General features: G+C 43.4%; 1 protein-coding gene across 2 annotated transcripts in view; it reads right to left on the reverse strand.

Moving 5' to 3' along the window:
* Positions 1–27584, reverse strand: part of LRRC29 (leucine rich repeat containing 29) — a 643308-nt gene that overhangs the window by 374329 nt on the left and 241395 nt on the right. For both annotated transcript variants that reach the window (XM_044081426.1, XM_044081427.1), the window contains exon 3: positions 7897–8874. In XM_044081426.1, coding sequence (XP_043937361.1) covers positions 7897–8874 — 978 coding nt within the window. The remainder of the gene's footprint in view (positions 1–7896; positions 8875–27584) is intronic.

Below are 27584 nucleotides of genomic sequence, written 5' to 3' on the forward strand. Positions count from 1 at the left end.
TGCTGTTAAGCAACTGTTTTGGATAATAACTCCAGAGCACGACGACTCAGGCAACAGAAAATAAAAAGGGTTATTGCCAAGCTTAGGAAGGAAGATAACAATAGATCCTGTAGAGGTACTAGATTTATGAAAGTCTGTTTAAAACAAAAAAATTATGGGAATCAAGAAAAGGTGCAAATGGAAATGTTTATGGAAGAATTAAATATACCATGGTTAGAGGTAGATGAGGCTTATTTACTAACAGTTAGGATAGGAGGAGATGAGATAAAAATGGTGATGTATAACCAATCCACAGGAAAGTCCACAGGGACAGATGGTATATTCCTGTGGAAATCTGGAAGCTAGAAGGGAAAAAAACTGAAAAAGATCTGGGAGGTTTTGTTTAATAGTACTTTAAAAGGAGGAGAAACACAAACATGCTGAAAGAAAATGGTGGCGGCTGTAGTACCTTAACAGGGTAAAGGCCTATCAGATCAAATTTCTTACAGGCCCATTTCAATCTTAAGTGTTTATGTCTACAATGGCTAAAAGAATAGCAAAGGTGATGCCAAAATTAATAGATATGAATTAATGTGGTTTTGTGGAGGGGAGGCATACATTTAACAACAGTAACAGAACACTGGTGGATCCGGAGGGAAGCAGAATGAAAGAAAATATCACTGCTGCTGCTGGGTCTTGATGCAGAGAAAGCATTTGACACATTTAGCTGGGAGTTTATGAGCAGGGCAGTGGAAGCATTTGCATTCCTTAATAAAATTAGAAGGTTGACTAGGAGGATATATGAGGGATTGCATCTGAAAATTAAAGTGGGTGGGCTCCTCTCTGATAATTTCTGTTTGAGCAGAGGAACCAGGCAAGGGTGTCCTATTTCCCCCTTTGTTATTTGCACTATATCTAGAACCACTGGCAAATCAAATAAGAGACTCCAAAATTCAAGGATATAATTGGCATGGTAGTCAAGAAAAGCTGTCTCTGTTTGCAGATGATATTATTTTATACCTGATAAAACCAGAAAAGGACATTTCAGTGTTGTGCACATTTTGAATCAGTTTCAAATCTTTTTGGGATGTAAGTTAATGAAGCTAAAACAAAGGCAATAGTTGTAAATTACGTACCTACACACAAATTGGTTCAGCAGTATCCATATTTATGGGGACATGACAAAGTATTTAGGAGTATGGATTAAAAACAATTCTAGTGTGGCAGCTAAGGATATGTGGGAATAGACTAAACAAAAGATAATAAAAAAGTGAAAAAGTGGAAGCTCTGTTAATGGATGTGGATAGCAAGATACAAACCGTTAAAATGTTTTTAGTCCTTCTAGTTTTATCCACAGGTCAGGCATGTTTTTATAAACCAGATGAGAAGTTGTGGATATTAATTAATAAAGAACTGAATGATTTTAACTGGGAGATGACGATGGAAAGAGTCAAGCGGGATAAGCTAATTCTTCCAATAGAACAAGATAGTTTGGGATTACCCGATTTGAAGGGGTATTTCAGAGCTATACAGTTACAGCTCCTATACATAGCATAAGCAGAAACCTATAACTCAAAGTGGAAAGGGGTGATGATGAAGCATGGGGGAAGCTCAAGAAACAAGGAGAGACTGGAATTTTGTGTGGAAATCCCTAAGGAGAAGAACAATAACCACACGGAATATTATATTCAAAAAGTAGCAGAAAGTATTTTAGGAACTAAGCCAACACGGGAATGGAGAAAGGAGATTCTGCCTATAAGGGATGACTGCAATTTGGGATACACACAATAGGCAAGAGGGGGCTGGAATTTATTGGACAAAACTGGCAAAAGAACCAAGGTAGTGGAAGCAAATAATTAGAGAGGGTACGGTAACAGAATGGGAAGAGGCCAAGAATTTATTTGGACTGCAGGATAGAGATTGCCCCCCATCAAGGATTGATATAAGAGTATAGGCAAATAGAAAGAAATAGGGGGATCCTAAGTGAAAGACCAACACTGGTAGAGTTTTTGTAGAATCTAGAACAGAAGCTGCTGTTAAAAAATTAATAACTAGTACAGAATTATAAAATATTGCATGATAACTATAAGAATCAATCAGAGGAGGTTAGAAAGGATTGGGAAGAGAGATTGGATAAGCAGTTCACAAAGAAACAATGAGGATATATGTTTGTCTCCCAAATATGCAACTAAGTTTAGAGGATTTAGGATCTTTGCTTGGGAGTGTTTACATAGGTATTTTTATACCCCAAGTAGACTCCAAAGAATTTTTCCTCAGGTAGATATCAAATGTTGGAGTTGTGATGGGGAAGAAAATGGCAATTGAGAACATATTGTTTGACTTTGTGTTCACCGTATGATACTCTCCAAACACTCTCCTTAAACAAAATACACTCATCCTCTCACTGAAATGACAAAATAGTTTTTATACATAACCGCTGCCTGTACAACCCACTAAGCTGCACGTGGGATTTGTCTTTAGTAATTTACACCTCTGTAAAATCTTAGAATGTGTAAATGTAACTACTGTTTGTGTATAAGTGTAAATAGAAATGTAACTACTCTGTTTTTAACTGGAACTTAGTATAATGCAATGTAAGCAAATGGAGCTTTGGTCACACAGCTTCAGCTGAAAATGAGTATTACCCAGTCGGACTTTCCTGGTAAGCAAAGACAAATAAATAAATAATATTTTCTGGAAATGTAATAAGTTGGCAGACCTTAAACATTTCTTGCATACTACACTACCAGAAATACTGGGTGAGCAAATTGAACTCTGACACAGAATCAGAACTGCCTAGACATAGTAACGCATTGCTGAGTCTAATTATGGTGGCTGCCAAAAAATCAATTACTAGGAAATGGAAATCAAAATCTAAACCAATGGTACTTGAAGCAGTGAATATAGTAACAGAGATAAAACAACTGGAAATGGGATCTTTAGCAAAGGGTAGGAGCAAATTCCATTAAAAAAATGGAAATTGCAAGAACATTACATGCAGATGAGCAATGAGGTTTAGTAGAAGGCAAGATTTGAATGACCTATGCAATGTTTGACTGACAGTGACTGAACAGACAAGTGATGTATAATGTTTGCAACCAAAAGTATGTCCACATTGTTTGTTTTCATTTATATAAATGTATGATTGCCTAGGTCATAAGTGATAATTTGATAAACATGTTTCTTGTTTAATAATAAAGTCCTGGGTGTTGCATTTTGAGACACAAGAAAACCACTCCACAAATGGGATTCAGTTTTAAGGAGAGGAAGAGAATTGTTGGGAAAATGGGAAAGCCACAATATATGTGTGAAGAAAGTATTTTTTTAAATATGATACCCTCTTCCTTTTTGTGGATGTAGGAAAAGACCATTTGATACTTCCCCAGGAGGAGAGAGCAATAATAAAATTAGTTTTTAAGTTTTAAGGTTATGTAGATTTAATTCAATGACTAGGGAAGTCAAAAGCCTTCTTTATAGGAAGGGAGAAGGACCATAATTTATCTTCTGCCATTTGTATATGTGTATTTTTGGAGATGGTTCTTTCCTTGTTGGAATGGCAGAAAATGTACTAGGAGGGAAGCATTTTAGACTATCGTTACCAAAATACTAGAAGCACTGGAAAGGGGTTATTACCAGGAAGGTCATGGGAAGTCTTTTGCAATCAGTGATAGATTATGTTCATAATTCAGGTGTATAGTCGTACTTTTGTGTTTCATTTCCTTATTTAGGGACATTTGTACATTCATCATATATTCTTGAAAGCACGTTGGGCTGTGAATGTTTTCTGTGGGGGGGTTTTTGTACCTGTAAAATCAGAACCATGGACTAGATAGTTGAACAATGGGTTGCCTAGTTATGTCTGATTTATTATGCCTTCTAATATATGATTGTTTATTTCTTAAAAGAAATTTGAGGTACAAGTCTTATTTAGTCAGGCTTCATTCTTTTCCTTAGTGTCATGGAAAGGATGACTCAAAAGAACAATTTTGGTACATAGCACAGGACTTTGGGGATTTTAAGAAACCTCTTCAGGGATATGAAATTAGTGAAGGCTTCACCTCAAATTTTCATGTTTTACGATTGGGCATTTGTGACAAGTCCTATTTACTCCGGGGCAGTAACTAAGGAGTCTGAATCCTCACCAGTGTCTCCAGTAAGGGAGTGTTGCTAAAAGCAGGGAAATAAATAGACAATTTCCCCTAAGGTTACACTGGGAACATGGGACTGGACTATATGCTTCACTCCAGGTCTCCAAATGAGTCTTCACACTAACCACTGCAGAGCACTGTGTCCCAGCTAGCTATCTGACCCACTCACTCTTAAATATCGGATATTCACACGTATGCACACTCTTGGGGCACAGATTTACCTGCTGTGTTTCTTTGCCCAAATTACAAGGTACCATATGTTGAAACAAATGGTAGCAAGTAACCCAAGCAGTAAGGCTTTTTGGAGTAGCCCTGGTGTTATCACAATAAGCAAAAACAATCTCAAGTTATTAAAAATATTAACTAAACAATCAGCCACAGTAAGAGGTAGTAAAACATTTAATAATAAATAAAGGGATTTAAAACAAGTAAATACTAAATAACTGATTTCAATAATCATCACAGTTTCACACACCGGAAATATGAAAATAATACTGTAGGACAGATCTCACACTGACTCTAGAAAACCTCTAAATATCTAGCTGTAGTTCCCTGATTATCTGAGGATTAACTGTCCCTATCTAATCTAAATACTTTAGCAAGGCAAGATTATACTCTTACTTCTGCAAGGTAAGATGAGAAATTATGTACACACTCCAGGCTGTTGTCTGTCATCAGCGATTGGAACAACTATTCTCCTGGAACCAACTAGACTACTATTACTGATGAACAGCTCTGGAAACAACTGAATGAAAAACTGAACAGCTGGCTCAGAACCTGCTTTTTACAGCAGATCTTTTTCAAAAGTAACAGGACGCTGCCATGAGAATTCTACTCTCATATCAGACTTTGAAAAGTAAACAAACAGCTACAGTGAAGATTCTATTCTCCCAGCCCTGGCACACAATGACATGACATCTAGGTCAGCTGACTCTGGCACAACATACTTTCAGAACTCTCCCCACAAAGAAGATGTAAATGTGGTCAGCCAGAAGAACACTGTCTGACACCCAAACACCTTGCATAAATCAGAGTGATAATCAAAAGACAGAAAATTATTTACAAAATTATAGCTAGTCATGCTGGCATATGTAACACAGGGTAATTTACAATTATTTACAAAATTCCAGCCAGTCATGTTAGCACAGATAACAATATCTAATATTCTCGTAGCATGGAAGGACAGATATGGAACTGCTGGCCTGCTACTACCCTGGATGTTTACTTAACTATAACATCTCTGGTGACATGGCAAGCTATCTGTGCCTTTGCACTGTAAAATAATCAAAGCAGATTTGCTAATGTTTAAGGGATATTAAGTTTAAAATTAGAAGACTTTATTCTGACTAGCTGAAAAGAGATTCAAACACATATTTATAAGTCCTTTGGTTTCTTGGAAAATGACACCTCCTAGATGAATGAGTTTCTTGGTTTGATGGTTTCATAGTTTTCAATGTGCTAGGTCAAACTCCTACTCTTTTTAATAATGTCAGTAGGTCATTAATATCTACTTACCCAACCATTAACTAAGGCAAACAAGAACTGGGTTTAACATTCTCATCTGAAGGACAGTGTTTCAGCAATGCTGCAACCTCTGTTATGCTATACTACAGTGTCAGTTCTGGAAAATTAATGCAAGCACCTGGTGTGAGCATCCTGATTTTCCAGGCATTAAACAAACAAGGATGCTGAACTGGGTGACCAGGGTACAAATAATGACCATGGCATTAGAAGTGCAAGGCAGGGAGGGACAACAGTGAAGAGGCATTGCTCTCTCAACATTCCCAGAAGGTGGTTGCAGGCATTCTAGAAGCACATAGGGAGGTGCAATTTCTCCAGTGAAGACTGGAAAACCACTTCCAATGCCTGAGAGAAAGTTTTGGGATGCTTGCTAGTAACATCTTTAATGGATGTGGGGGACATCCAGCATGGTCAGCACTTTTCCCACCCCCTTCCACTCTTGCTAGCCAATAGATTGCAGAGAGAAACAGGGCAAAAGAAGAAACTCTTGAACCGCCCTGATGGGTGCCTGTATGACGGCCCCTTCCAGTCGATCCTCACCCTGGTGATAGAGAACAAATGGGACAATTGGCCAGCAGGAAGCAACAGACAGCACAGACAAAACCATAAAAATATAAATAAAAAGGCAATAATGATGCATGCTGATCCACTGACATCATTAAAGGGTTCAGTTATCCTGTATTTCTTAGCACCTCATCACTAAAACGTTTCTGACTTTGTTCCACTTGTTCTATGCCCAAGCCTCATGGATGCTCTAGAGGTATGTTACTCACTGCTTCACACTAACTCAGAAGTTACCTCATTCTCAACCCATATGTTTCTTCACCTCTCCACCTACCCTTAAGACAGCCATCATCTCAAGGAAATGTGCTTCATCTATGCCTCCTCCAGATATGATGCAATGTGATTTGCCATCTGGATGGCAAAAGTCTGTTCCCTTCCACTGGGATCATCCATGTTCCTTCCACCTAATTTTCTCTACCATCCTCCATTCTCTGTGGGAAGTAAGCCTCTTGTTGAGATGAAGTGTGTGATACAGCCTCCAGATGAGACTGTGGGAATACAGGTACCTCACTTTTCCCTCCAGATGATCAAGAACTTGTACAAAGTTCCTCCTTGTAGATGGTACAGGACAGTACACTAAGAAGCATAACCTTGAAATGTGTAAGTCATTAGATCAAGCTGCTTTTCACTGTCACTCAAAATCTGCTGTAACCACAGACTAACAACAACCACCTTATCATTACAATAATGTAGGTAATTTGACTAGAACAACTTTTATTCCATCCTCTGCTGTTCTTATGTTTAACCTCCTAAGATTACTACTCCATACCTGATTTCCCATTGACACTTTGGGTAATTAATCTTATCAAACTAGATTAACTTAATCCATTTTTCTTTAATTAAAATTATCCCCAAACTAAGACCAGGGTTATTACTGTTCAGTACTCTCAATTGTATGCCTTAACACGTTTCTATTCCACCCTGCAATCCTTCCACCTTGTTTATTTTAAACCATGTGAAGTTATACAGTGGGTGCAAGATAGTGCAAAACTGGTGGAAGGTTCAGCACATGAACAAACCAAATAGTAATACAAAAAGTCTTCTGTCCATCCTGTTCTGTTCATTTATTGTACTTTCAGCCTACCCACTCAAACTTGCAAGTGACACTAGACAGGACGTGTTCCAGCTACTTAATTTGCCATAGTAACTACAAGGGTTAAATATACCACCAACTGTGTCTAAGCATATCAGCCTGCTCTATAGCTCTGACTCTAGGAGAAAGAAAAAGAACAGCATATCATTCAGCCTTCCCACTGTGTCACAAGGAGAAATGAAGACAACTCATCTCTCTCATTCCATCACTAGGAGAAAGCCAAATGAAATTTTGTTTCTATTAATTTTATTATTTATTAAAATATTTAGATGCTAAATATCTAACAGATATCTGACAGACAAGATCTAATTATCTTACATAATTAGAAAAGCCAAAAACATCTTCAGTATGCCAGGTTTAATTAAAAAATCTGAACTACTGACATGGTGAATACTTCACTGAAGACAAGTTATTTTTCTGAGTATCTATTAGCTTTCACTGTAAGTGTGGAGAGCAGTGAACAAGATATGTGCCCTGTGCTTCTGATGGGCCAAAGAAGATATAGTGAAATATTACTGTCCCTTTTATGACCTTTACAAAGACAATAAAGTTATGTTGTGTAATTCTGCTTAAAGCGTCTTTTAAACCTACCTTGAGAAGAGAGCAACCACTGAAACTAAGATGTACCATCTTGGACTCTGAAAAGGAGAAACATTTCACAAGTTCACTTCCACATATTTGGTGGCAGTCAGACACATCCAAACTCTGCAGCTCCTTCAGTTCAGCTAGTCCTGCCAGAACATCATCAGTTAAACGCCGCAGCCTTCCCAGCTTAAGATGCCTCAGCTCCTGTAGGTTTGCAGATATAGCAACTACAGACTTGCCTGTTAGTTCAGAACAGCCACTGAGGTCAAGATTGATCAGACCAGGCTGAGACTTACACAAAATGCCAATGGCATCATCTGAGATCTCTTTACAGTTCTGAAGCACTAACTTCTCTAAGCAGAGTCCATTCACCTGAGCTACAGACTTCAGTGCCTCACTTGTAATCCCAGTGCGACTCAGATCCAGAGCTTTCAAGCTTACCGCCCTCTCCTTAAGGAACTTTATCAGGTTTCGCAAGGAAAGCACTGCAGATGAATCAGAAATGACTGATCCATGATATGGGTCAAACTCAAAAGTCACAAGGCAACCAGCAAGGGACAGCTCCTTAAGCATGGGAGAACATCCAGTCAGTCTGTTAAAGGTCCGGTCAGATAAATAGCGCAAGTTGGACAAATTGAGTTCTTGCAGGTTCAGCAAAGCTTTTCTTGTTCTAAAAGTATCTTTGGGCTTTTCCAACAAGGTGCCAGACATAAACAAACTGTTGCACCCACTAAGGTCTAATTTCTGCAGACTGTGGCAGTAAGATATAAGAGACAGGAAGGCAGATTCTGTAATACTACTTGAACAAAGTGATATATGTTCCAGGTGTGGTCCCAGGTAATGCACAATGTGTTTGATGACTTCCTTACTAAGTGATGAACCATCCAAGTTACTCAAGATTAGATTTGGGGTTTGCTTGGTTCCCAGTACCCTGATCGTCTCCAGTGAGGTAGAAAGTGTCGGCAGACTGTAAACAATATCCTTCTGTTAGAGAGAAAGAAAAGGGAGATGAATGCAGACTAGATTAAATGAACATCACAAAGCCAAATTAAAAACTCAACTTTTATTATGTTTTCCACAAAGCAGTGACAGTGTAAATCCATTCAAAAAGAGCAGCATAGTGGTATAGTAGTTAGTATACCTGTCTACCTGCATCTGGTTCTCTGGTTCAGTTCTTGTCTGAGATGCCTTCTGTGTTTGGTCTGCAGATCCACTCTGTACCCACATAGCTTTTTATCAGCCCACCATGCCCCCCACCCACATCCCAGAGATGTGAATTAATCTTTCAAACTGCCTGTAGGTGTACAGGTCTCATGTGAGTTACTGTATATTTATGTGTTCTGTGATGCACTGGAGCCCCACTCAGAATTACTTTCTCTGCCTTGTGCCAAATTAGTACTGGGACTCTAAGACTGGCTCCTATTTCCCCACATGGAAATTGTAAAATAAAAGAATGAGTATAATTCCAAAAAAAAGGAAACCAGGAATAAACTACTAAATTCTAAACTGTTAATACTCAATGACTCACAAATGAATGAAATACACTAAAATAACTAAATCATTACTAATAATAGACTTATACCTTAAAAAATGAACACAGCTATATCTTATCAAAGAAATTAAACCTCATAAAACATTTCACACAAAAATGGAATACTTAATGTATTACCTAGTTAAGACAGTATGCAGCAAAACCTTTCATATGACATGCAGCCCTCTGTACATGTACAACACTTGTGAAAACAATGCAATAAGAAATATACATAACAGATGAAATCAGTCTAACTGAATGACTTTGGAAGACTTGTACAAGCCATAAATTTATTCATTTATTTATTTACTTATTTATATTTGTTTACCATTGTACTGCCCTAATCAACATTGCCCAATTTCAGTCTCATCCCAGGTGAAATGAAAAATATTTCACAAACAATAAATACAGACATCTAAGTAATAACAAAGCATAATGTAAATTACAGTATATAATTAGTTTCTAAAGTGGAAAAAATTCACAAAAAGCCTCACAAACAACATAAACTGAACCACAATGAAAACAAATAAAAAGCACCATCCATCCTCAACCCCTTTTTCCCATTTCACACATGGGGTCAGGGTATCACTACAACAGTGACAATCATCTCAAGCCAGGGTTTATACCACCAGGTGGCTAACTCTGCCATGGTAAAATAAAAATAAATAAAAATAAATAAATAAAAAGCACCAACAGTTTCAAATAAAAATATTCCACTTCAATACTATATGTGTACACACACACACACACACACACACATATATATATATATATATATATATATATAAAACATTTAAAATAATCTTTATTTATTTATAAACTATGCTTTTGTATAATGCCTTTTTTTAAATCCGTAAAATTGGTAAGAAACTTCCAATTATTTTCTACTATCTGTTTAATACCAGCTTCATCAACTGAATTCTGCAATGCACATGCTAATGCACAGTCCCTAGTTTTTTTCCCATCTGAAACTAGTTTTTTATTACTTAAAATACCCACTTCTCTTGCATCTTTAACCTTATTCTTTAATCCCATTCACTAAACCTGGACATCCCCTTTCATAAAATGTTTTTTCTATTAACTCACATTCCACATTAAAAAAATATGTATCTTCTCTTAACTCACTTAATCTCAACAATTGCCCTTTTACTATATTACTTTTAAGGCTCTTTGTATGCATACTACTATAATTTAGGTAACAATTACTTTGTAACTCCTTTTTTTTTTTAATTCTAACTCAAATTCTTGGCAGATTTGTACACTACTAGGTTCAACAAATTAATATTGGGCAGGATTCACGAAGGCTTGCACGGAGAGTAGTGTAAGACTCCATGCAGCCTTCGCGATCCAGGAACAGCCCAAAGTCCGTGCAAGAGACAAGCTAAAACGTCTCTTACACGTAGTGGGTGTGGATAAGCTAATCACCTCACTTGCAGCCGAATAGCATGCAAATGAGGATGATTAGCGATCCAGGAAGCCCAGAGCAGCCCGTGTAAGAACCGTTTTAGCTGCAGAAATGTACTCAGTTTACAACTGAGTACGTTTCTGCAAAAACCGCAATGGAGCCATGTCAGCTGCAAATAAAGGGTGCATATGTGTCAGGCAGCATGCCAATGGCCAAATATGTGGCCATTGGCAAGGTAACCTGATGCAAATATATTAAAAATATAATTTTTTTTTTTCGGCGATCGCCGATGTTTAAACCCAGCGCAGCCCCGCGCAAATGGGCTGTGCTGTATAAAACATAAAAACGAAGGTTATAAACCCACAAATGTGGGTTTTATGCAATACATGGAATTTCAATGCAGGGACCAGCAGACCAAAACCAACATGGTCACCGTGTAGTGGTTGCTAAGGGGGGAAGCTGAGTCTAAGAGATGTAACTACTGAATTCCACTGTCACATAGCAAATGAGCACAGTCTGAGTAGTGTAAGAGTTACAGAAGGGGGAGGAACAGAGTAGGAGATAGGTGACATCACAGGGGGGAATGGTAGAAAGAAATGCAGTTCATTGGAGGTCAGAGTTACATGACAGATGTCAGACAGATATCATGGAAAGAGGTGTGCCACTAGATAAGCATGAGAAAGTCAAGACATGCAAGGTGTACACTGTTGCCTACACCAAAGTTTCTTGCTGGGCGTACATGCGCAAGTGTGCACGCCATGAAGCGCGAGTAAGACAGTGTCCGCGCGTGTAAGGCAGACTGAGCATGTGGGAGCCTGTTGGTAGCTGTTTAACACTGTTTGCATGGGTGTGCGCGCGTTTTAACCCGAATAAGCAGATTCTGAACCGTGTAAGCATGTGTGCGCAAGTGTAAGCCACTGTGAGCATGTTTCTGCTGGTATACACGCTGCTCCCCCCTGAGGAAACAGAAAGGAAAAAGGAAGCAACATAATTAGTAGGAAGCTAGCAGGGAATACTGCTGGAGCTAGCAGGTGAAAACAATTAGAAGCAGGCAATTACACAGGCAGAAGAGTCGCTCAGCCCAACACTTAAAAATCTGCAAACAGCAGTGCAGGATGTTTCTCTCAAGAGACACTGCAAGACAGGAGTAAGTTATTAGAAGTGAAAACTGAAAAAACTTCACTCAGGGCAGAAATGTTAGGGGCTGCCATAGCTGTCATAATGAGACATAGGCGACTTGCTGAGGGTGGTGACAATGCAGATGGTGCCAGACAACCCACAGTGAGGAGACAAAGAAAAGTGTACAGGCTCAGGGTCACCTACCACGGGTTACATGAGCTAGAGATAGTAGAGCGCTATAGAGTGGACAGAGCCCTCTTGCAGCAAACAGTGGAGCTGTGCAGGCCAAGCCTCACACACAGAACCAACAGAGGGGAACCCATCCCAGTGGAAACCAAGGTATGTGTTGGCCTAAGAATACTAGCAACAGGTACCTTCCAGAGACCAACTGGTGATATGATGGGGATATCACAGGCATCAGCCTCCAGGGTACTGCACCAGTTCCTGGATGCCATGTCAGCACATGTCGGTGATCATGTATATTTCCCCAATGCCCGTGAGGTATTGGCCAGCAATATGCTTCTCTTCCAGCAAATAGCGGAATACCCTGAGGTAGTGGGTGCAATAGACTGCACGCACATACGCATCAAAGCACCAGCCGGTGAGCGGGGTAGGGCATACATCAACCGCAAGGGCTTCCCCTCCATCAACTGCCAGGTCGTGTGTGATGCCCAGGGCATAATAATGAATGTGTGTGCTGGCTGTCCTGGGAGCTACCATGATTCCCACATCTGGCATTTGACGCAGCTGTACCAGACATTTGCCAATGGGGACATCCCGCACGGACACCTAGTGGGGGATGCAGGTTATGCACTGGAGCCATGGCTGATGACACCCATCAGAAACACACACCTTAACAGGAACACCATAATGAGGCACACGCACAAACACGTAATGTAATAGAGCGTGTGTTTGGGCTGCTCATGTCACGATTCCGGTGTCTGGACACATCTGGTGGAGCCTTGCAGTACACACCAACTACATGTACCCAAATTGTCATGGTATGTGCTATGCTACATAATATGATCTTGCGAAAACAGCTGCAGCAGGACCAGCATAGGGCCGGGCCAAACAGCCCCTCACCATTGCCAAGGCCATCACAGGCAGAGCGTGACTCGGAGGAGGAACAACCTGAGCCTGCCCCAGTAGGCAGAAAGAGGCGTGCCCAGTATGCCCTGGCCTTGGCAAAGAGGCAACGCATAGCACATACACTGGCTCAGTAGGAACCCTGGGAATAATACCCCCTCTGACTCACTCAGATAATAACAGGGATGCCTAAAATGACATGACCTGCTCACAAACATGTACAGGGAGTGTAATATGTGCATCCGACAGAGGCAGCCCTGCAACACCACCTGAGGCATGAATGCCATGTGTTAAGTAATGTAACACCATGTACTATATATGCACACCTGAGGACCCTGACTAACATCCTACCCTCACTAAGCATCATGCCACAATATGACAATGAGATGATCAAGTGCAATAATTGACTGAAGTATCGCAGTTAGTCAAAGGGGATCCAATGTGTGCCAGCCTGGGATGACATGTTGAGCATGACATGATGCTCCACCTGCTAGGACTGGCGTGCACCTATCAGTGCAGGCCGTATGGATACTGGCAAAGGCTGTTGTTACCCACAGTGTGCCCTGAATAGGTAAGGCTCAAAACACAAACCTATCTCCATAGGTATCAGAAGGGATAAGAATAAGATAAGGGATAAGTCAAAACAGCAAGATGCATGCAGTCTAAACTCACCCAGTATGGAGAATGCTGATATCTGTGCTGAGTCAAGTCTCACAACAGCACCCTAACACTACCAGGTTACACCTCATACTGTGCTGTACAGCCTCAAAACATGGAACAAGCTACAAAAGGAGGGTGACTAGCAAGAATTGTCAAGGATAACCACACCCCCATGTTGGTACCACAACAAGAAGCAGCATGGACTAGCCATGGTCAAGTAACAGTGGCTAAAACTGCCCCCCAGTGTATAGCCTGCTACAGACTACTGTCTCAACACCAGGAACTGCACCTGGCCTATGCTGGAATACATGAATATATCAAGTCCTCCAAACCACATTATATTGGGTGACTGAAATTACCCAGACATAGACTGGGAGCATTATACTAGCTCCAACAGTGTAGGACAAAAGTTCATAGAATCCATAAACCAAAGTGCCCAGGAACAACGTACCACTCCCACAAGAGGGGTAAGCATACAGGATGTGATAATCAGCAACATGGGTACTGGATGGCAAGACGAGAAGTGTATTGCTCACTGGTAAAACCAGACCATAGAGTAATCACACTGGATATACAAATCCTGACCACAGTCCCTGGCCAGAAAATCACAGTGGAAAACATGTGTAAAGCAATATTTGCACTCCTCCAAACTGATGTGGAATCCATTAAAGGTCCTGTACAGGTGCAAAATATGGGCCACACCTCAGAACCTGTAATACAGCCATTCCATGAACACTGCCAGGAATGCTTGGATTATACAATCCTAAATTAAAACAAGACACAATGCCATACACGCAGGCATCTGGCATGGTGGACACCAGCCCTAACCAAACCATGCAAGAGAATGAGGAAGCTACTACATGATAGAGCAAACATAAACAATGAAGTAATCACTGATCAGTAGTATGGCAATAAAATATGTCCACACATACAATCCACTAAGGCCAGCCACAACAAGTTGAATCTGTGAATCCTGAGGCAATGTTACACCTGCCCCAAGTACACAGACAACGCCAACTCCACCCAAGAAATACAAATATATGTGAGAGATGCAACCATCTATCCAAACTGGAGGCTGAGCTCCCTCAACTTAGTACTCCCAAAACTAGTCAGGAGGAGAAGGTAACCACACACACCACAAACACAGTCCCACATAGACCTATCACAACTGCAAACCAAAGACATAAACACAGAAAAACATTCCCGGAGGCACAAATTACAAACACAGCACACCAACAGAGGCCTCTAAAGCAGACACCCAATCAAGCAACCTCCAAACATAGCACATGCAACACATAGTACACAAAGCTGGTGTGCCAAACAGTCACAGGCCAGAAGGAGAAACAACATGCCTGATACAGTTGTAATAGATGACTCCATAGTCAGACAAACTGCTGTCCCGCACACCAGACTGAACAAGGGAAAGGGTACAGTAAGCTGCCTGTAGGCTGCCACAATACGCCACATAGAAGTATGCAGGTCACTCCAAAGCAAGTATAAATATGACGCAGTCATAGTCCATGCTGGTGTGAATGACCTGAGATGTACCTCCCTAGACTACATGAAAAGAGACATAGATGAGCTCTCTAATTATGTAGTCCAGGCCGGTATGACACTCACCGTTTGCAGCATTCTACCCTTACCAAGAATAATGCCACAGTACAAACACGGAATGATCAGTCATAGCAAGTGGCACACTTACTGGTGTCATTCCAAGGGGATCCAGTGTCTGTCTGCTTGGGATGTCATGCTTGACAAGCCACGCAGCTGTTCCTGGGATGGCTTGCACCTGTTACCCCTGGGCATCTGGATATTGGATAAGGCCTTTGCCACCTCCGTAGAGCCTTCTGTAGGCAAGGCTGAAAAGACTAAACCACCGCCCTAGAAAACATAAGTGTAAAAAAACATAAGGGTAATGCTGACCAATGCCAAATTTGTAAACCCCAATATGCATGCTCCCAAGGCCATCCCCAGTATGGAGAACATCGATGTCTGTGCAGTGACAGAAACCTGCTGCAAGCCTCCTGACAGCACACCAGCACTACCAGGTTATACCACATATCATGTGTCATGGCCCCAAAACCTGGAACAAAACATAAAAGGAGGGTAAGTATCCATATTCAGCACAGACACCCATACGTCCAGGTAACTGACAATGCACAAGGCACTGGAGTCCATCCATGTGCAACTAACTGTATGCAAGACTGCTGTACAGTCTGTAGCATGCTACAGACCACACTCTCACACACAGGAACCCCACCCAGCCGTCCTGAAGACACTGGACAGTATGAATGTCCCACCAAATACCAAACAAGGTACCACAAATTACCACATAGGTGGTAAACCATTATGTATGGAAGGAGTAATCAGGGACCTAGGGACACAAGTGGACAGTAACCTGTTATGTGACACTCACATTACCAATGTGGCTAGGAAGACTGTCTACATTGGACACCGTATCATGAAAAGATTCACATCTACGTCAACAGAGGTCATTGTGCCCCTATACTGTTCTCTTATCACACCCATAATCTAGTACAATGCCTCATATGGGATGTACCTTACCTGACACCTGCAGCAGTTAGAAAGACCTCAAAAATACCTCACCAAGAGGATAAAGGGTCTCAAATATATGTCATATGCTGCCTGGCTGTAGACACCCCAGCTGAATGCAGTCACATACTGCCTACACAGAGGCATTGCATGCCTTTTGTACAAGGCCATGCCCAACGCAGGAGTATTGGACATGCTCCACCGCAGAAAACTCAAAGCCATCAGAGCTGTGAGAGTGAGAGATGTCAACCTCAACAAATAATGAAATAGGATGTGCTGGAGGGACAGATACATAATCCAGAGGCTCCCCACACCCTGGACCAGAATCCCACTATGTTAGGCAAAGCCCCTCACTGACACTCTTCAACAGGAATCTTGCCAAGTGGATGGATGATTGTAGAGTTACACTGGGGGTCTTCACTGTCTCATGTCCAGGCACAGCAAAGCAAATCATAAATGGCCATAATATTCACATAGCAAGGGGTGGCAAAAGCCACACACACTCTGGCTAGGCTAACCAATGTCTTAGGGTGGATAGCCTAGTATGAACCTATGAACCTATGAAGATACAAATTGTACAGGACACTAAGGATAATCCCAAGGCTTTCACAACTGATGGTAGGAACCGTGTTGGGAATTCACAGATATGCTCTGAATCACACAAATATCACAAACAACATACCAAACACACACACATATTGCCAACATACATCCTGACAGGTGCAGTGCAACCCCCCCCCCCCCCAGAATGCAGAATATCTATCCCAGCAGACTGCTGGCCCCCTGACATTGCAGATGCTGAGGTAACAGCCAGCATCTACAAAGCAAAACACACAGCAGCAATGGTATGAGATGGTGTCCTGGGCTGAGTCCAACATGGACTCCAAGACGAATGGAATGCCAAATCACATTACTGCTCAATGTCAGCCTTACCACAGGATATGTACCCAAAGAGCAGTGATACAACAACAGTGGTCCTTCTCAACAAAGGTGTTGCCTAAATGGATACTGAAAACTACCACCCCAGAATCCTGAGAAGCTCGGTCTGCACAGCTATGGAAAGGATCAGCATGTACCGCAGACATAAAGATATTGGGGACCTACTGACACCAGACCCTACCCAGTGTGGCTTTCTTAAGTGCAGATCCTGCCCCTAAACATGTTTGACTCAATTGAAACAGTCATTAAGGTCATTGATGAGGGCAATGTGGTCCACACAGCATAGCTGGACCTTGCAAAGGCTTCTATACAATACCCTACGTGTTCATTATAGATAAGCTCACCAGCTTAAATATAAACCCTTATGTCAGTAGAGGGCTTGCAAACCAGACCAAGGACAGAACAGACATGGTCAGACATGCTGCAGCCATGTCAGACTACAAACCAGATATAACTGGCATCCCACAAGGCTTGGTCCTGGGATCTCCCTCGTCTGGTATATATGTCCCATAGGTACAGGCAAACATGGAAGGACTGTGTCTGACCATGTTTGCAGAGGACTACAAACTGCTCACCATATATGATCCACCAGCTGACACAAGCATCCCACAAAAGGGCCACATAGAAACAGACAACTGGTGCCATAGCCATGTCAGCAAGCTAATTGCAGAAAAGTGTATAGTCAACCCCCGTGGATATACAGTAAGTGCCCACCAATTACCACATAGGTGTTAACCCATTACGTAGTTAACATGTAATGAGACACCTGGGGACACAAGGTGATAGATATCCTGCATTGGACAAACATGTGCTGTAGTGTTTACAGAAACATACCATATACCCACCTAATCATGAAGGTTGTCAGATCTAGATAAGGGGAGGTCATTGTGGCTCTGCAGTCATCCTTCATCATCGTTACAATTGACTACAATAGCCCCTGTGGGATGTACCTCAGCAGACACCTCCATCAACCGTAAAGTCCCCAACAGTACCTCACCAGGAGTATCAAAGAGCTTGCACAGATGCCATGTGTTGCCTGTGTTGCTGGTATCAATAAACATGCTGCACCTTGTACAATCTGAATGGCAGTGAGCTATGCACATGAGACCTAAACCCCAGCACTGACTTACATAGGACAAGCTGTACTGCATGATCCATAACACAGAAGCCACCCCCACCCATGGGTGAACTCCCAGTACAGGCTACCCATAGAGTCACTTATCGATTTTCCTCAATAGGAATCTTGATGAGTGGATGGGAGATGGTAGCTTTATCCTGGGTATTACTGTCATGTCACAGGTAGACAGAGGCACAGTATACTAACCATGACATATGTCATGGCAAACTCCACTTACAATGTGTGTCGAAGGACAAACACACTCTCCAACTAGCATTAGACATGGACTACGGCACATCGCTAGTGTTTGCAAATGTACACCTATGTTGTGGAATACACTACCAATGTTGGACAAGCCTGGTTTAAGTAGTTCATATCTGAACAGAATGCAACATGGTCAGATGTACACAACTAGCCCCTAACCAGGCTGTTGTGCTCACTATCGAAATGTAAAGCAGTGATAGCACTAAAGCCCAGGATACTGTCCACCACATTCAAAGTACTACCAGTACACTATACAGTACTACAGTGTTAGGTCAGTGTGAAAGGATGTTGACAACTGTATGCAAAGTATCCCATGCAAACACTGCAGGCACAGTATAATCCTGTTGTGTTCACACACAAAGCAGTTGTACAGTAACTACACAACATGACAGACAACACACAACCATAAACGGGTGATATTTGTTGAAGTTCACACTCATCCACAAATGTGGTGGGCTGCAGAGTTCAACATATGGAATGCTCACACTGGGCATGCTCACACACTTTGATAAATGAGACATATGTCAGACAACATGCCATGGGAAGGCTGAACTGGGCATGCTCACACACTTAGGCCAAATCTCAGTTTAGCAGTTGGCCACACATATCTGGTATTTTTACGTGTTATTCCAGGAACCAACCACATTACAGCAGTCTGCACAGTGCACACAGTTAAATGACTACAGAGACATACGTGATATAGTGGATCCCTCCCACATGCAAACATCTTCCACAGATGCACAAGTTGTTCATACAAACAGGGAATGCTATGGCAATAAAGACGTGAAGTCTATCAGCAACAAATAATGTGCATTTGACAATTAAACATATGGGTGTAGAGGTCAACACTAGGCTGTTTGCCCTAGGGAATGACAGCTTAGCCAGAGTGTGCTTGGCGTCTGCCTCCCCACAGGATGCACATTCCCCTGTCTAAACACTGATGATGTCAGCACCCTATAAGTACAGCAGGAGAAAAGAAACCTCCCAGTAATGCGAATAGTGCACTCTGCTAATGCGTCCGTCTCAAGTGTCATAACATAGTTAGGTAGGGGGTTGAATCCTGCAAATGCTCAGTGTATGTGTGTGTGTGAGTGGGGTTGGTGTGTGTACAAGTCTGTGGGAGAGAAATGTCCCTTTTGGCAACTGGGAAAACACACTACAGGATGCACATTCCCCTTTCTAAACACCAATGATCTCAGCACCCTATAAGTACAGCAGGAGAAAAGAAACCTCCCAGTAATGCGAATAGTGCGCTCTGCTAATGCGTCCGTCTCAAGTGTCATAACATAGTTACGTATGGGTTTGAATCCTGCAAATGGCAAGTTTGTGTGTTTGGCTGAAGGGGGTTAGTGTGTGTGCAATTGTGTGTGAGGGAAATGTCCCTTTTGGCAACTAGGAGAACAGACTACAGGATGCACATTTCCCTTTCTAAACACTGATGATGTCAGCACCCTATAAGTACAGCAAGAGAAGGGAAACCTCCAAGTAAGGCAAATAGCACACTCTGCTAATGCGTCCGTCTCGAGTGTCATAACATAGTCAGATAGGGGTTTGAATCCTGCAAATGGCAAGTGTGTGTGAGGGAAATGTCCCTTTTGGCAACTAGGAGAACAGACTACAGGATGCACATTCCCCTTTCTAAACACTGATGATGTCAGCACCCTATAAGTACAGCAAGAGAAGGGAAACCTCCCAGTAATGCAAATAGCACACTCTGCTAATGCGTCCGTCTCGAGTGTCATAACATAGTCAGATAGGGGTTTGAATCCTGCAAATGGCAAGTGTGTGTTTTTGGCTGAGAGGGGGTTAGTGTGTGTGAGGGAAATGTCCCTTTTGGCAACTAGGAGAACAGACTACAGGATGCACATTCCCCTTTCTAAACACTGATGATGTCAGCACCCTACAAGTACAGCAGGAGGAGGTATGTGGCATGGACAATGACTGAGTCATATGTGTCCATGCCTCTGACCAACCTGCATGCTTGTGTTATGTGGTGGACCATAGTGCCCCACAGGCATATCACTGTGACCTGCAGCTTGTCCAGCCTGGTGAGCATGACCATACTGTGCCGGACAATAACGGTAGCTAACACAACTGTGGCAGGTGTGTTGTCTAGCCATACAGGCTGTGAGTGGCACACAGGATTTGTGTGATGTGTTTAGGCATAACGTATGCCTGTGTGCCAGCTGCAGAGGTGAGTGCCGCTCAGGCAGGATGCTATTCTAAGGCTCCACGAATGGCCCAGTGTGTTCACGTGCTTGTATTGCTGTCAGTGTAGGTCTACATCAGACTGGAATTGTAGTCACTGTAGTATTGCATGCCACCTGACAGGTTATGCCAGTACTGGGTTCATAGTGCTTAGTCCCCAGTTAGGCTATGTGGTTCCATCGCATACATGTGTTGTACGTCCATGTGTAGGGGAGAGGGTTGACTGTGTACATGTGGCAGCTGTGACATTGCCACATGACCCACATATTCCACAACTGTAGCATAGAGGTGACTGACAACTGACCTTTGAACATGCTACCATAGTATTGTGATTGCCATGGTGATTAACAGCACATAGGGCTAATGGGGAACAAGGTACATAGGTTCATATGTTCATAGCATCATACTAGGCAATCTGCCCTAGGGCATTTAAGAACCTAGCCAGAATGTGTTTGGCTGTCGCCATCCAATGTAAATATATCTTGCCATGCCCTTTTGCCGAGGTTAGTATACTGTGCCTCTGTCTAACAGTGACACAGAAGTGATACCGGGTAAACCTACAATGTCCCATCCACTCATCAAGATTCCTCTTGAAGAGAGTCAATGAGGGACTCTTCCTAACCTGGACTGGGATTTTATTCCAGAGTGAAGTGAGCCTCTGGGTTATGAATCTGTCCCTCCAGCATGTCCTATTTATTTCAGTGCTGAGGCTCAGGTCTCTCAAGCGTGTATCCCGATGGGATTTGGATATTCTCAGGTGCAGCATGCCCATTAATTCCGGGTTCAACATGGTGTTATACATTAGGCACAGATCACCTCTGAATAGGCGGTATGCCACTGAGTAGAGCTGGGGTTTATTTAACCGGTCAGCATATGGCATCTGTTTGAGCCCTTTGATCCTCTTAGTGAGGTACTTGTGGGGTCTTTCCAGTTGCTGCAGATGTCTGGTAAGGTACATCCCGACAGGGGGATTGTACTCAATTATGGGCCTGATGAGGGATGAGTAAAGAGGCACGATGTCCTCCCCTGATGTAGATGTGAATCCCTTCATGATGGGGTGGGCTATATACAATGTCTATCTAACCACTTTGGCCACGTGGTTGTCAAATGAAAGATTGCTATCAACTTGGGTCCCCAGGTCCCTAATTACTTCTTCTGTACATAATGGAGTACCACCTATGTGGTACTTTGTGGGCACTTTGTTTTTGCCAAAGGGGATGACTATACACGCTCTTGCATTCAGCTGAAGGCCATGGCTCTAGCACAAGTTGTCTGTTTCTATGATGCCCCTTTGGAAGATGCTTGTGTCGGCTGGAGGGTCGATTATGGTGGCCAGTTCTCAGTCATCTGCATATTTGGTCAGCCACAGTCCTTCCGTGTTGGCCTGTACCTCCGATAAATATATACCAAACAAGAGAGGTCCCAGGACTGAGCCTTGTGGGACACAACTCGTAACTGGTTTGGAGTCTGGCATGGCTCCAGCAATTCTAACCATGTGGGTTCTGTCCTTGAGCCAGTGTGCAATCCATCTAGTGACATAGGGGCTTATATTTAAGCTGGTGAGCTTCTCTAGAATGCCCAAGTGGGGTATTGTTTTGAAGGCTTTTGCGAGGTCCAGGTAGGCTGTGTGAACCACCTTCCCCTCGTCAATGGCCTTGGTGACGGTTTCAAAAAAATCAACCAGGTTTGAGAGGCAGGATCTGCCCTTAACAAAGCCAAACTGGGTATGAACCAGTGTCTGTAGGTCCGCAATATCTATATCTATGTGGTCCATGATGATCCTTTCCATAGCTCTGCAGACCAAGCTAGTGTGGCTTATGGGGTGATAGTGTCCAGGATCCGTTGAGGCACCACCTTTCTGTAGAGGGACCACTGTTGCTGTACGCCACACTTTGGACACATATCCTGTAGTAAGGCTGGGATTGAGCAGTAGGTTTATGTCTGGCAGTAGCACGTCTTGGTGGTCATGTAGGACACAGCCCGGGACACTGTCTCGTCCCATTGATGCAGTGTGTATTGCTTTGGAGAGGGCGGCTCTTACCTGAGCATCTGAGATGTCAGGGGGGCAGCACTCTGCTGGGACACATATTTGCCCTTTCAGTGTGGAGGGGGGTGAGAAGGTTGCACTGAACCTGTCAGCTAGAATGTTGGCAATGTCTGTGGGTTTGGTGTTTCTATTGACATTATGGACTACCTCTGAGCATATCTGGGAATTTCCACCCAGGTTCCTAACATAACTAAAGAAAGCCTTGTGATTATCCTTAGTGTCCTGTGCAATTTCTGTCGAAGCTGGCCTTAGACAATCTTATGAGTACCTGTAGTTATTTGCTAATACTGATCAGTGATGCCTTCCCTATTTGTGAATTTGCTGTATCATTTGGTAGCTTCCTCCTTCTATTGTGTAGTTTGTTTATGGCTGGGGTCCACCAGACAGGACGTCTGCCTTTGGAGGATTGGGTCTTGGTTTTATTCAGGATCACATGATCCACGTATTCCTGAAGGCGTCCATAGAATGCGTTTATAGAGGAACCTGCGGTCTGGTCTGTAGTTTCCACAGGCCCGGGGGCTTTGAAGGTTTCCAACTCAGTTTTGAGGAGTGTGAATTTGCTTTAGAGAAGTTGTTCACTGTGGTGTTCTGGGCAGGGGGTGGGGTCGGGATGTGTATATCCAGTGAGATCAGTTTATGGTCCGATCTTACCAGTGAGGGATACACTTCTGGTCTGGAGCATCGAGTCCCCATGTTGGTGATGATCAGGTCCAGTATGTTTCCCCTTCTTGTGGGAGTGTTAACAAGTAGTTCCATAGCATTTGAGCTCATATATTTTAGGAATCTTTGGCCTAGGGTGTTGGAGCTAGAGTCATGCTCCCAGTCCATGTTTGGGTAGTTGACGTCGCACAATATAATGGTGTTTGGAGAGACCTTCATATTTCCACTGTTCACAGGATGGCCGAGTGCAGTTTTTGGGTGTGGGAGGGTGGTCTGTAGCAGGCTATAACCTGGAAGGCAGTCTCACCCATTGTTAGTTGCACGTGGATAGTCTCTGATGCTTGGTGCTTTGCCACCAACCTGGAGGTGTGGGTATCTTTGATGAATATCAATACTCCCCCTTCATTTGTGGTTCATTCCACGTTTTGGAGCTGAAAAGCATGGTATGAGGTTAAACCTGGTAGAGCTGGTGTGCTCTCAGTAGCCCTGAACCAGGCATCTGTTACTGCACAGATATCGATGTTCTCCATGCCAAGGAGAGTTTCGGGTGCATGCATCTGGAGGTTTAGACTTCTGGCGTTGGGTAGCATTACTCTTAGTTTCTTATCCCTTGTGATACCTATGAAGGTGGGTTTGTCATTTGAGCCTTGCCTAACATAGGCACTGTGGGGGTAGACAATATCTGAAAGCCCAGGGGTGACAGGTGCAGGCCGTCCCTAGCGAAGCAGGTAGTTCAACAGAAGATGAATATGTGAAGGTGTAATGCCTGTGATTAGTTAGCAGTAGCATATAGGACTGCTCACGTGGACACATGCCAGGTAAGTCATATGCACTGTGTCACAGGCAATGTACATGTGAACAGGACAAACAGTGACATCCTGTCAAGTGAGACATGGACATACATATAGTAAGCTAAGCAGATGGCACTAGGAGTCCACAGAAGCTCTATAACTATGCATTGCAGGTGTGATCAGTATTCCAGGGTAATTGCAAGCAAACATGCATGCAAACAAAGTTACAGTAAACAGGGCTGCATGTAGTCCATTGTACAACAAACAAGCTGTACCACTTCCAGTAGGTAACACTGCAAATATGCAGGCACTATGCACATGTACATGGAAATACAGGTCAGATGGCTAGGGTCCAGTCTCAGCACACAAGTGTACAGACCATGTACTGTCAGGATATACAATAACTGGATGGAAACCCATGTGCTCATACCTGCAGTAATACACATGTCAAATAACAGACACTGAGCCTTCACTCAGTGGTTCCATACTTAGTAGGATGTATGCTACCTGGCCTGCCACCACAGTATCCCTGACATATATGGGGACTCTCCTCCTGTGACAGTTAGTTTTGTGTGTTGGGGCTGTCTAGCATGGTATGAGATGTGAGCTTGCAGTGCTAGGGTGCTCCTGTGTGTCCTGTACCAGTCGTGTACTGCACACATATCAACATCCTCAAACATCCGCATTGCAGAGTCCAGTGTGGGCAACATGCCACTTGCAGTTTACATGTCCATCATTGTGTATTACTACATTCATTACCTTATCCCCTGTGCTACCTATGTATGTAGCCTTCTGTTGACATCATTACCACCAGTATGCCAACATGTACAGATGATACACTATGGTACTTACCATGGGTGTAGACAACAGTACATGACAATCACACACTTACTGCATCAGGCATGCTGTGATATACCCACAATTAATTCAGCACACAGTACTGTTAACAACATGATACTATTACTACACATCTATGTGGTCACCCTGTGCATCAGCAATATGTTAACCTGTACCTGCACAGTTGTTACAGATTGCAGGAGGTGGCACAGTTTCATCATATGTACAGGGTGTGAACTTGGTATGCCTGAGTCAGCCACCGATACCATCGATTGACATGTATGTGTATGTGTGTTGGTGAGGACAGCAGTAGAAGGTGGGGCAATGTTGATGCAGTGTGTGCGTGTATGCAGTAGCCCTAGGTGTTGTCAACTTGCATGTGTGTATGGATGCACACAGTTCCACCTCATGGCTGCCATATACTGGTGTTTATGGACAGCCACAGAGTGTACCTGCCAGGTCATACAGATCAGTGTCTCTGGCCATGGACACGATACCTGTGCCTTGCAGGGGTGCTACGGACCATATCCGGTACCAAACCAGACTGGGTACTGTCATCAGAAGCAGGTGTTCGTTGATTGGACACAGATCCCTGTCAGGCCTGGCCAGAGCCATGTGCACGTGGTCTCCTGGGGTGGTCTGATGACAGCACAGACCCAGCATTGCTGGGGCTGCTGCTGGCACTATGGAGGTGGCCGCGGCCCTGTTGTCATCTGCGACGACTGCCAGCTGCTGCTGTTGCTGGCATATGGCCACGTCGACGCCTCAACCGCCCACCATCGCCCTGGCTCATAGACATGTAGTTGTGGAACCGGTCTAATATGTCCCCACAACGTCTGTCTATGACATCGGTGAAATCACGGATGGCAGCCGCAATGTCACGCATACTGTCAGTCATGGCTGTGCAACATGCTGTCAGCTCCCTCAGACCCTGTCTGGTGTACCGTTCCATACGTGACTGTGCCTGCATGACAGCCAGAAACATAGCTGAGGTTGTAAGACCTCTGTGGGCACATCTGACAGGGGCAGTACGCCCACGGATGCTCCCACGAGAACCCCTGGACATCTGTCTGTGTGGTACCATCTCTGGGCCATGCCCATGGCTGCTGTGTGGGGAGGCATGTGCCACAGATATCACATTACCCTGGTCAATGTCCACTGTAAGCTGTCCATCACCTAGGGACACTGGTGATAAAGGGTGTATTGGCAGGATAACTGTGCGCATTGATGAGGTCAACAGCTGTGTACTGTCAATCGGCTGACCAATGGCGGACCCTGGTATACCTTCCTGTGCCATTACACAGATGTCATCATTATAAGTACCCATGGCACCTGATTCAGGTTCCCTGCTACATGACACCAGAGCAGCATCAGAACTTGTGGGAGGGAAACAGGAAACACAGTTTACGACTACACATTACCAGTGATGCACACATGCACACATGCACACATGCACAGGTGCACACATGCACACATGCACAGGTGCACACATGCACATATGCACAGGTGCACACATGCACATATGCGCACATGCACACATGCACAGGTGCACACATGCACACAGTTTCACACAATTGTACAGTACTCAGTATGCGTGATATCAACACACACACACACAGACACACCTACATGCATACAAAGAGCACTACTAAGTGAGCCAGATATTACTATTACTATCAAGACTATTACAGGAATTGTTAATACACACTCACCAGCATGGATAGGCTGCATTGCTGTTATACCAGAGGGACCTACAGATGTGAAGAAACTAATGTCAGTGGGCACAACTGTGCCATTGTTACTGAGTATGATACAGGTCAGTAGTACAACAGTCGCCTTTCACAGGTCAGCTGCTAATATTGAGGATATCACACTTGCACATTAAATACTATGGTGACAGCTACAAACCAAGGACACACCTCACACATGCATTAACTACCAGTGTACACAACAGTCAACTATACATATGGCATATTACCTGCACGTTCACTGTCTTGCTGCTGCGTGGCTCCAGCCTCCATCATAATGCATGTCTGCTGCTGTTGTTGTTGCTGGCGGACTGGAGTCACTACACTCATGAGTAGTCCCTCCAGTCTGGTGAGTGGGGGATGTGTAGCCACCCCACCACCTGTGGCGACCTGTTGCCTGTGGATATCTGGCCGCGCTGACGGACATGTCTGATTAAATCACTGCAGTGATGTCGTACCTGCTCATATGTCCTATTATGCGTGCCTATGTCATTTACCCGACGGACCAGGTCTTCCCATAGTGCAGCCCTCTCCTGCTGATTCTGGCTGGTGCGGGAAAAGAGTATTGCATAATCCCGCACCAGGCTCTGGTGCATCTCCTCATCCTCAGCTGTGCAGTAAGTGGGATTCCGCGGGTGAGCCATGTACCTGAGAAAGAAAATAACCTGATATCAGCAATATATATCAGCAGAATTTGACACACATACTACACATGCTACTCGACTGTTA

This window comes from Protopterus annectens, chromosome 8.part0, assembly GCF_019279795.1.
Source record: "Protopterus annectens isolate FY-2018-M chromosome 8.part0, PAN1.0, whole genome shotgun sequence".
Classification (NCBI taxonomy): Eukaryota; Metazoa; Chordata; order Ceratodontiformes; family Protopteridae; genus Protopterus; species Protopterus annectens.